General features: G+C 40.9%; 1 protein-coding gene across 5 annotated transcripts in view; it reads right to left on the bottom strand.

The window, feature by feature from the left end:
* The window catches only part of LOC103702757 (protein TRANSPARENT TESTA GLABRA 1-like), a 12,912-nt gene extending 5,768 nt beyond the window's left edge, over positions 1 to 7,144 (bottom strand). For 2 of the 5 annotated variants that reach the window (XR_001879185.5, XM_026802869.4), the window contains exon 1: positions 5,769 to 7,142. Coding sequence is in view for 2 of the 5 variants with exons in the window: in XM_026802869.4 (XP_026658670.3) it covers positions 5,783 to 6,865 (1,083 nt within the window). In the remaining 3 variants the exon portion in view is untranslated. Of the gene's footprint in view, positions 1 to 618; positions 704 to 5,768 lie in introns of all 5 variants that reach the window. The other 3 variants (XR_001879186.5, XR_015988037.2, XM_008785310.6) reach the window with 3 other exon arrangements.
* Positions 7,145 to 11,660: the final 4,516 nt, after the last annotated feature.

Raw genomic sequence — 11,660 nt, 5'->3', positions numbered from 1 at the left:
TAAAGCAGAAGCCTGAGGCAAACTTCCATAAAATAATAATATGTTATGAGAGGTATTTTAATTCAGTCATCACAGGTGGAAGAACAAATCTTGTTTCCCAGAATTTTGTCAAGATAATGGGCCTTAAGGAGATCTAGATAGTTATGTTCATTGTTTTGGTTAGAGATGATGAAGAATTTATGATGCAAGGCCGATGTAGATTTGTGATTCTATTTTGTAATTTGTTTAAGCAAATTTTAATGTGATTGTTCTCATTATTCCAACTAAAGATCCACAAGGGTGACCTTGGATCTATGATAAGTGCACATTATATGCAAAAAGATTCATGTGACTTCTATAACAAAGGTCAAATAAATAATTTGCAGGCAAAGAAGTGGTTAGAAAATGGCTTCTCTCTCAAGCTAAATCTTATTCAAAAGAATTCAGTTTCTCTTACTCAAGGAGAACTAAAGTGAATGTGCTGATGAGTCACCCTATTGGTCAAGCAACGAATCATCTTTTAGGGGAATAACAATAGGAATATTATACAATTTAAAGCCTTTTATCCCTATAACTCTGATCTATTTATATACCAAACAGCAACAAAATCAAATTTTGATCAGGGTTTGAAACCAAAACCTTGGGTTAATTTCAACGTTGTTGCTTCAAATTTTTCGAGACTCCCAGTTTTCCTTCATCTATGGAGACAAGATTGAGGTGCATGCTGAAATTAAGATGTGGTTGCCAAAAGAATATAAAACATTGGAGTCATGCAAGTACTGTACATAAGATCTGCTTATTCCAGAAGTTAAAATATAGATTAAATATTAATCTTACTGACTCTCACCCTAAGTCAGATCTTGCTATAATGTTCAGAAATGTGATGTGTTAATAATCTAAAATTCAGGAAAAGTTACAAAACTCATAGAAAATATCTCTTCCTAATGGTTCACATATATATTTAAGATACTGAAACTAAAGCAAACAAAAATAAACAATTTTCAAACTGAAGTAGATCATATCACTTGATGACAATCAAATTGCACGAAACAAGCTACATGAGTCAACACTTGATACTATTTGAATTTAGGGATGGAAGGTTGGGCATCATCATTTCTCATGACCTTCATAGGTTTGTATCTTTGTATAGATATTAGAATTGGTCCGTGAATACGAAAGTTATTAGTGTCATCATCCTTGTCTCCTAAATTTTTAAACTTCTCTAACAATTTAATGAAAGATTCATCAACAAAAAAAAAAAAAGAAACAGAAACTTTACATTTTGAGTGACACTCAAAACAAAATATCATAATCTCCTACCAATAAACATGAATTATTTTGGTTCATATGCTCAACATCTAGAGTCAGGAAGATATGGAGCAATTAGCTATTTATTAAAGGTTCTCCAATTCAAAATCTTGAATGGAATGCATGTATTGGCTAGTTATTAGCTAATATGCTCTGACTGAAAAACATTCAAGATAAAGTACAGCCAAAATATATTAAAAAATAAAAAAGACATTTAAAATGATTTTAAGTAAAATGTATGAACTGAGATAAGTTAGGGCTTAAACACTTACTTCATTCTTTGTTGAGCAGGACACTACACAAAAATTCCACCTATGTTTATGCATGTATAACCTGAATAAGACTATAGTAACAATAGTCACACATAGCCTAACTATTACTTTTCACCACTAGTGTGCACATCAAGTCTTATGAAACATGATTGACTCCATACTTCATTTGCCTCTATATGCTGTCTACTTAATTAGGAAGAAGTAGACGTTCTCTTTTGAAGCAATAGGAAGAACTCGATATTCATCAGTTAAAAAAGAAAAGTGTGTAAGTGGGTTGCGTAGACTTAGATCTCATCAAGCCAAACCATTTTTTATGTCTAGTTCTCTCTAGACAAAGAACCAGACATATGGTATCGTAACAAAATAGAAGCAACCCAACCCACTTATAATAGCAAAGAAAGTTAGGTCTGGTGATGCAATGTTAATCGAAGAATGACCTGTAATACACAAAGGCAGAAGTAATGGAAGAAAGGAGCAGCACAATGTCACCATTACTAGTTACAATTGCTTACAGGAGCATAAGGAGCAGGCAACAAAGTGTTTTGTTCACTGTTTTTGGCCACAGTCCCAAACGGGCAGGCAATCAAGCAGGAACCTTGGGGCCACTTCTATGGTATAGAGTCTCCAGTATGCACAAATTAGAGGCTTATTGCAATACTTTGGCCCAAATAAGTTGCTGTTTGGAGATCACCAGCAGGCCAAGTCATCCAAGCATGTCTTAGTGAAGTTCTCAGAAAGCATTAGAAAGCTTTTAGGGTTTCTTTAAGGCCAAGTTTTCCATAGTGTGTTTATTTTATTTTGTTTCCTTTTCTTTATTGACCTATTAGGCAACATTTCAGGCGCCCATGGTGGGTGAGCAGGAACGGGGGAATAACTTGTTAGTCTTTCTGAGGAGGAGTGCAGCCAGCTGGTTTAGGTGGCCTTTGTTTTTTTTTTCTTTTTCTTTTTTTTCTTTTTTTGCGTGGGGGGGTTGGGGGTGGGGGTGGGGAGGGCGCACAAAGAAAACCAAGTTAAACCACATTTGGCTGATCTTTCGATCTCTGATTCTTCTCTCTTTCTTTAACTTCTCCACTTACTGTTCTTTAAAATTCTTTGATATCTTCTGCGCTCTTACTTCATACGCTCTGAGTTGTGCTTAGACCAAACGCTAAAATTTGGACTTAACCCACATGTACTTGGATGATCCTTGATGTCATTAAAATCACTTTAAATCTTAGAAAATCCAAAGCATGAATCCTTCCCTCCTTATCATCCGAATCTCAATACATAATTGCAAAAGCCTGAACCTAACTTTCAGATCATAATCCCTTGGAAAACCTGTCAACAAATTCTTTTATTGCATCCTAATCCTAGATCTCACTTTCAATTAATACTTCCTAATCCTACCCCTAAAAATCCTGGGTTACCATCATTTCTCCTTTCCCTTAAATTAAAAATCTATCCAGATACATCCTATTCTCCCTGCAGCATGGCGAAAGCCTTTGAAAGCCTTTAGATCAACCGAATACTGATACTTTTCATCCCTTCTAGCTAAGCAACCGCCACTAGGATGTGAGAAACACCTTAGTTATCACTTTGAGGGAGAGGGGAAAAAGAGAGAACCGCACCTTCCAAACTCGAACTGTATTTAACAAATTACATGAATAAAAACATATGTAGGTTCAGGACTCACAAGCTATCTATTCTATTCTGTTATATAACTGAAACTTTGGATAGCTCCACTCATGAGGTCCCAGAGGTCTCCATACCTCTTCCACCCTGACAACACCATAACCACTCCCTCCTTAATATAGATATCCCCATTTAATTAATTTCTTATTAAGGGAGAGAAACATCTTAAATTGGGAGTGTATCTATCGAATTACAAAAATAACAAAAAAATGGATCAAGGAACAAGGAACAAGGACCATCTGCACTTTCTCTTAGGTAAATAAGAAATACTAAGGGCATCATGGAAATAATCATATGCAAAGCATTTGCCTGGGTCTAGCAATATATATATACTGATTCCAGTTGCACATGATGTGGCACATAACAACCTCAAGTGCATGGCCAAGTTGATTATCAGAATAACAACCTTATTTGTCATTGGCAACTTCATGCAGTAGTATTTACCACTTTTTGGTCCCAAGTCCAAGATTAAGCCTACATATCTTTAGAACAAATAGCATTTAACACCAACTAAATTAAAAGTATGTTCCAGTAGTCGAAGCAGATATTCAGAATCAAAGCAAAGTAATTATTAATTAATCTAATTATTCTCGCCCAGATATTGCCTTGGCTGTTCCTAAGAAAGTCAGCCTTTCATGGCTTAAAACCTCATTATAACTGTGTGTTCTATTAAAACCTCATTATTCATAAGTTGATAAAGGCATACGCTCCACTAGGAAAAAGCAACATCACCTTGTATAGAAGTAATTAAGTCATCCGCTTATTCATTTATTATCTTGATCAATTGTAATATTAAAAATAAAAACTTTGAGGATAATCATGTATTCATGGCAAAGCATAGGATATTTGTTTAAAAGAAAGTGTTAAATTTCAGTTTTGCAGATTTTAAGCTAGCAGGGGTCTTTTCTTTGTCTTTGGAGAAAAGATCAGGCATTTTTATATTTCCTTTAATTTTGATACTCAACTTTTGGATTTTTTTACCAGGTTTTCAGGACTCGCTCTGAGTAGGAAAATCAGTAACAGGACCTACTTTAAGTCAAGTTTGTGTTGTGAAAGATTCTAAATCATCAAGATTATGTTTTAGAACAATAATATGGTTTTTCTATTTTAAGTTTCAGAGAGTGATCACATGCTGTATCACAAAATTTTCAAGTTCTTTTGGCTAGGAAAGTTTACCAAAATGTTCTCTGTCTCTTATAAGTCCTGTTTTGAATATATTACTACCGTTCTCTTCTTTTGGCTCGGTAAGTGTACCGAAAAGTTCTGTCTCTTATGAGTCCTGTTTTGAATATATTATACCGTCTACGATTATAAAAGAGAGGAAATCTTCTGTAAATCAAGTTCAAATTTGCAAGAAATTTTATATATTTCTACTTCTCCCATCCTCATTTATTTTTCTTTTGGATCTTTCTGAACTCAGGGCTGATCAGCAATGATTCTGTTCCTTCATGCTAAAATCTTTAGCAAATATCGAGAAAATTATGTCTTTTTTTATAACAGATCTAGATCATCTGTAGAACATCTGAGCTTGAACATTACCACATTATGATGCCTCAAGTTAGGTTTTTCAAGGAGGCTAGAAAGATAGGACATACACATCTCATGGAGATGATCACATAAGGTGCATGCCTTGTGTCTTTCACTTAGCTAGTTATAATTGGCAAGCAACACTTCAAAAAAATTAGAAAAAAACATAAGCATTCATTTTCCAACACTATTCTGAGTGATGGAATAAGTTGTGTCTATCTTTTTTATGATGTTGTGATATGCAGACACCAAATGTAGTTTTAGTCAATGATTGATGTATTGCCTGTTAGTAGCATGCTGATCAGGCACTGGCACTATAGATGCCAACTCCTTTTGTTACAGCATGGCTACTTCGAATACATCCATATGTATTTAAATAGCTAAAGATTTTGACAATTTTGAAAGAGAGTCCCGTACACAATTCAAATGAAAATACTATCAATACTATGACGAGGAGCTGGAAACCAAACAGAATCCAAACTAGTATAAATCCAGCGTTCCTCTTCCATTTTAATTAGCATGAATTGGATGTTTGCTCATTTATATTTACTTTCAAAATCTTAAAGTCAACATACTCCAATTTCATGTCTGAACTTCTCCTTTCGTTCTTACTTTCAATATCGACATTTTTCCCATGTGGACAAGCTGGATTTCTAAACCTTGTATAAGCTTGCCAATACCCCCTTTTATTTTATACCAACTGACCTAATTCTAGTCTCCAACTCAAGATGTTTATGCCACAGAAACACTCAAACCAGAAAGGCGATACTCATCAACCCAGTTATGTGATCAGAGACAGGTTTACCCCTGTTCAAAATAATCTTCCAAAAAGTTCTTTCATAAAACCTTGCGTTCACTTATGTGCTTGAGAGATGACATTGAGTTTTCCCCTACCATTATACCTGCTAATTCCTTTCCGGAAACTAATTCAATCATTAATTCAAAAAACCATTCAGTTATTACTAAAAATAAAAGAGTGGGAACAAGTAAGAAAGGGCGCACTTAGCTTACCTCGTCAGAAGTCTTCAAGCTCTCAGCAGCTGCACCTTGTTGGCGAATGCGATCCCAATCCAGTCCGGGTGCACGGCGGACCACTGCAGCTGGTTGATCTCTGCTCCCGCCGTGTAGACCAGGGCCGGATCGATCCCGTCCGGCGGCACCGCGGGCCCAGAGGCCGGCACCTCCCATATGAGCGCCTGGCCGTCATCCCCGGCGGAGCAGATGTGCCTGGCAGCCTGCGGCGCCCAGGCAACCGCATTGACGCTGGCGCGGTGGCGCTGCAGCTCGGCGACGGGCACCGCCGGGGAGCGGATGTCGATGATGACGATGCGGTTGCTGTCCATGAGGATGGTGGCCATGTAGCGGAGGTCGGCCTTGTTCCAGGCGAGGCGGAGGAGCGGGGTGTCGGGGCGGGGGCTCTCGTAGACGATGGTGGAGTGCTCCTTGTCGCGTAGGTCGAAGATGCGGACGGAGCCGTCGGCGGAGACGGAGGCGAAGACTCCGGCCTCGCCCCAGGCGATGTCGTAGACCTCCTTGTCATGCGCGATGAGCTGGGTCTCGATGGCGCCGCGCTCGATGTCCCAGACGGTGCAGGTGGTGTCGATGGAGGAGGTGCCGATGCGGCGGGGCTCGGCGTCGTTCCAGTCGAAGGAGGTGAGGGGGGCGCAGAACTCGCTAGACTTGCTGTTGTTAAGGATGGCGCGAAGCTCGACCTTGGGCGAAGAGTCGCCGTGGTGGTGGAGCTGCCAGAGGCGGAGGAATTCGCCGGAGGAGGCGAGGAGAGAAGAAGAGGAGTTGGGGAGGGGCTTCGGGTGGAACATGAGCTTGGTGGGCGGATAGGGGTGGTCGAAGGAGAGGGAGGGGTCGGGGCGGAATGCGCGGGCGTCCTCGTCGAAGGTCACGACGTCGACGCGGTTGGCGTAGTCCTCGATGAAGGAGCCCAGGGCGAGGCGCAGCGGGGAGGGGGCCGGGAGGGAGGAGAAGGCCATGGCGTACACCGGGTGGGGGGAGTCGAAGGTGTACGTGTTCGCCGAGTTAGGGTTCGTCGTCGTGGTCGTGGTCGTCGTCGTCGTCGTTGTCAGAGGGGATTCTTGGGTCGATCTCTCCATTTAATCCGGTTCGATTCGCTCTCTTTCGGCACGATGGAGAGTGGAAACGAGGAGTGGGCTTTTGCTTCAGCACCGGTTTAATGGTTTGATTAGATTTCGTGTGTTGATGATATAGAGGAGGAAGAAGGTGAAGTGGTGGAGACCGGAGAGGGTTTGTGGGTGGGAGACTGGTCCAGCGAACGGTCAGCTTTGGTGGGGCGCTGAGGGTTCAACTCCCACGTGCACGCGGGTTGAAAGGTCGCAGAGAAGAAGGGGGTTGAAAGGCGCGGGGGCTGGAAGGCAAGTCTAGGATTGGGCTGCTATCGGGCCGGGTCAGATCCGTGTTTCAATAAATAAATCATATCCATTGTTACCAAAAAAAAAAAAAAAAAAAATTCTTACCCACTAATGTTTTGAGTGTAAATTTTGTTTCGAGATAAGATCAGGTTCAAACTTTTAAACTTATTTAAATATGTAATTATTTACATATCTCAATAATTTCATATTTGTTTGGTATATTTTGTTTGAATATATGATGTCTGAAAAAATTATTTTTGCATGTTTGGTTTACCATATAAAAGCCGCACATTACATGGTTGCATATATTTGACTGAGCACCTATTTGTATAGAAAAGTTGAGTAAAATATCTGTTATTTTAATAGAAAAGTTGATCTGATAATGTATGACTCAACTCACATCCTTTAGTTAGAAACAATTTTTAAAACTTAGGCTCTGACCAAGAAAAATCAATATTCTGCAACTAATAGAAATATTAAAAATAATACTTGAAGAAATAACTTTTAATAACAGAAAATAATATTGACACGAACATTTCAATTATCTAATTAATAGCTTCTTTCTTACCAAATTGTTTAGGCAAAAAAGTTGTCAATAAAACATAAAATTAATTATCCAGCCAAAGTCAAGCCAAGTTCAGTAAGCAAATCCTAACCCATCTGTATTAAATTTGCTAGTTGGAGTGGCTGGCAATAGAACGCAAGTTACCTATTATTTGATTAGTCAAGTATCATATTGGCCAACATAATATAAACAAGGCTCCTATGATTTTCAGATTGAATTATAAAACTTAGTGATTCTATTGATACAAAACTTTCTGTCTATGTCTATTTTCTTTTTTTCCTTTTTCTATAAAAAATGTGGAAAAAGCTACGTTGAGCAAAGCTATGAAGGTAGACAAGCACAAATATTCTGCAACAACGGTAAAGGCCACATTTGAGTTGGGCCGGCCTCTGAGCAAGGGCGGCCCAACATGTGAAAAAAAAAAGGGAGGAAGTCTTCCGATTGAATGCTCTCCCTCCCCTGTTTCGGGAATTTTTTTTTCCCCTCCTCCCGAATCCACCGGAAGGAGAGATTTAGGAGGGGATCAAACCCTACTATTTTGGGCCAATCCTCTTCCAAGACCTCCTCCCTCTCTTCCTAGGGCACCAACCGAGAGATCCTTTCAAAAAAAAAAAAAAAGGGGGGGAGAGAGAGATTTGGAGTTCTAGGCGATCCGTGAGAGGCTTGGGTTGTTCGCTGTCGGGCTTGCCGGAGAAGCTCACCGGAGACGAGGTAAGGTCCTTCTCCTCCTTCTCCTTTGTCTAAGGGCCATTGTTTCTTTGGGAATACGGCCGGTAATCCGCCGGATTGATGGAGAAGCCGAGCCCCTGTGCGACTTCTTCCTCTTCCATTCCGGCCAGCCGTTGCCGGCCATGGCGCATCGCCGGCACTGCCGAGGCCGTCGGTCATGGGACGGTGCCGACCATGGGCCGCCGCCATGGAGTTTACCCTCCAATCGGGAGGAAGGAAGGAAGAAAGAGAGAGAGAGAGCCAACTCTCTCTTCTCTGTTAATTTATTGATGGGAAGAAGAGAGAGAGAGAGAGAGAGAGAGAACAATTCTGTTTTTTCGTTCTTCCTCTCTAGTTGCTCCCTTTTATTACTTTGTTTTCTCTCTAGTTCAATATAGGGAGATCATGGACTGTTGGTTAGTCCTGGGGCGCTAGATACTAGTGGACCTTTAAGAGGATCCATAGAGAGTTTTGGGTTTTTATATATATATATCTTGGATAATTTCTAATATTGATTTGGTTCTGTAGGGGAACAATTTGTTGGACAAGAGGACGCTGAGCAGGGTTCTGCGGATCCCGATTCATAGATCGCCGTAAGGGCGGGTGTTTAGTCTGTCTGAGTTTTTCAATAAAGGATAAGAATCCTTGTACGCCAATCCTGCATAATATAAATATTTTTATATTTATATATGTATAATATGCTACGATCTGAATTAATATGCTATGATCCAGACAAATCAAAATTGTTATATTAAACTATATTTTGATTGTGTTGGCTTGTGATTGATATTATGATGTATGCATGTGCATAACCTACACCTGTATAATTGGATTTATGGATGTGGTGCTATAGACTAACCTTGTTAATATTGGTTGCCCCGTCACGGGCTGGAAACGTGACCGGATTAGTCTATAGTTGTAAATAAAAGAGATTGATGTGTGGATGTGAAATTGATTAAATGAACATTGACTTTGGGCCGTCTCGTTATTATGGGTTTGCCCGTCACAGGCTCTAAATGTGACACTATTGGTTTGCCCGTCACAGGCTCTAAGTGTGACAATGTTGGTTTGCCCGTCACAGGCTCTAAGTGTGACACTATTGGTTGCCCTTCACAGGCTCTAAGTGTGACAATGTTGGTTTGCCCGTCACAGGCTCTAAGTGTGACAATGTTGGTTTGCCCGTCACAGGCTCTAAGTGTGACACTATTGGTTTGCCCTGTCACGGGCTGGAAACGTGACCGGGATTTGGCCCAAAGTCGGAAAGATAATTGATCCGGATCAAGTTAATATAGAATGGAAAAAAAATGAACACAGTAATGAATATATATGAGTTATCCTATGCTATATCATTCTCGTGTGACTGGACTTTCATTGATGTTTGACGTACAAACTTATATTGATTACTTGAGTCTTTTGATAGCCGGTTTATGATCTCATGAAGTGTGCATCGTTTTGCCGTGGTTTTCAAAATTCATATTACTATTGTGTTGGTATGGATGTGTAGGGGTTCTTACTGGGCTGTAAAGCTCACCCCCTTCTTCTTTCTCTTTCAGAGTTGTAGGATGCATACATGGATGGGTTGGGCGCAGAGAACGAGTATCAGAGTTATTAACTAGCTAGTTAGTTTATCTTTCTTGATGATGATGAGCATTTGAAGATTTTGTAATTGAATTAATTTGATTATCTGGACATGTTCGATTCGTCTGTCTAAATAAATGAATTAATTGTGGATTTTATTAGTTTTTTGTTCATCTTAGGCCTTGCATGATCTTTAGGGCATTGCTCTAGGGCTCATGCGGCCGGTCGCGTACCGGACCCGGGTGCTGGGTTCGAGGCGTGACAAAGTGGTATCAGAGCTTAAGGTTAAAGTATCCTAGGGTTTAGATTTGAGTGAGTGTGAGTGGGGGGGGGGGGGGACATCTAATGCACTCTTGATATATTTTTCCTTGCAATCTTAAGATGTTGAAAGTAACTTGTGTAGGTTGATATGGCACGAGGGAGTGGACGTGGGCGTAATAGGAGGCCGACTCGCTCTGCCGATGGCTCTGCTGCTTGGACGCCCTTCGAACAACAAGAAGGTGCTCCACCCTCGCCGGCCAGGAGTGTGCACCAGCAGGAACATCACGTCAACCCTGTTGGTAGTGCTCGGGAGATGGAAACCCCAGAAACTCCAAGGACAGGAACCGCGGGTGAGCCTGGAATTCAGCCTAATGAACCACTGAGTGCTTCTCAGATGATGCAAGCAATGATGCAACAACAAGCTGCTTCCCGATCAGACATGATGAGAATGATGGAGATGCAACAACGCTTCATGGAACAGCAGCAACAATTTATGCAACAACAGTTACAGCACCAGCAGCAGGTGTCTTCTCAGCATCTACAGGGGGCTGCAAGTCGGCAGGAACATCATGTTAGTTTAGCCGAATTCAAAAAGTTTGCACCTTCAGCTTTTAAAGGCACTTCTGACCCCTTAGAGGCTGAGACTTGGCTGAATGAAATGGAAAAAGTTTTCAATGCCCTGAGATGCCCTGATGAGGATAGGGTCACATTTGCTACATTTATGCTGCTGGGAGAAGCGGATATTTGGTGGAATGTGGAAAGAGGAAAGATGGGACAGAACACTACATCTTTGACTTGGGAAGGATTTAAGGAGATTTTCCGTGACAAGTATGTTCCTCAAAGTGTGAGGCGGCAGAAATTTCGAGAATTTACCCGGTTAGAGCAAGGGAACATGACGGTCGCGGAGTATGCTGCAAAGTTTGAAGAACTGGCTAGGTATGCTCCAGGACAGGTGGAGAATGAAAGAGAACGAGTTGAGAAGTTTGAAAGTGGACTTAGAGCTCGAATCAGACAACAGGTGTCTACCTTCGAGCTTTCTTCCTACAAGGATGTGGTTAACAAAGCTTTAGTAGTTGAAAGGGGCTTGAATGACACTCAGGAAGAGAGGGAAAAGATTATGAAAAAGAGGAACAGACAGGTTGGTTTTTAAAATGAGCAGGACAGAAATACTGAATCAAGGCCCAAGAAACAAACTACTGCGAGTGATAAAACTCAACAAAAAGGTACTATAAGATGCTATAGATGTGGCGGCCCCCATTATCGAAAGGATTGCAGCTGGTTCGAAGGGAATTGCTTTTCGTATTGCCAACAGGGCCACAAGGCGGACATCTGCCCTAATAATAGTGGGCAACAGACTCAACGGACACCTCAGCCTATTTCGGGAGCACCAGAAAATCGAGTATCTCA

Source organism: Phoenix dactylifera, chromosome 6 (assembly GCF_051530095.1).
Source record: "Phoenix dactylifera cultivar Ajwa chromosome 6, Ajwa_hap1_PhDact_Kaust_v1.1, whole genome shotgun sequence".
Classification (NCBI taxonomy): Eukaryota; Viridiplantae; Streptophyta; class Magnoliopsida; order Arecales; family Arecaceae; genus Phoenix; species Phoenix dactylifera.
Note: the sequence above shows the minus strand (reverse complement) of the source record. Positions and strands in the feature narration are given on the sequence as shown.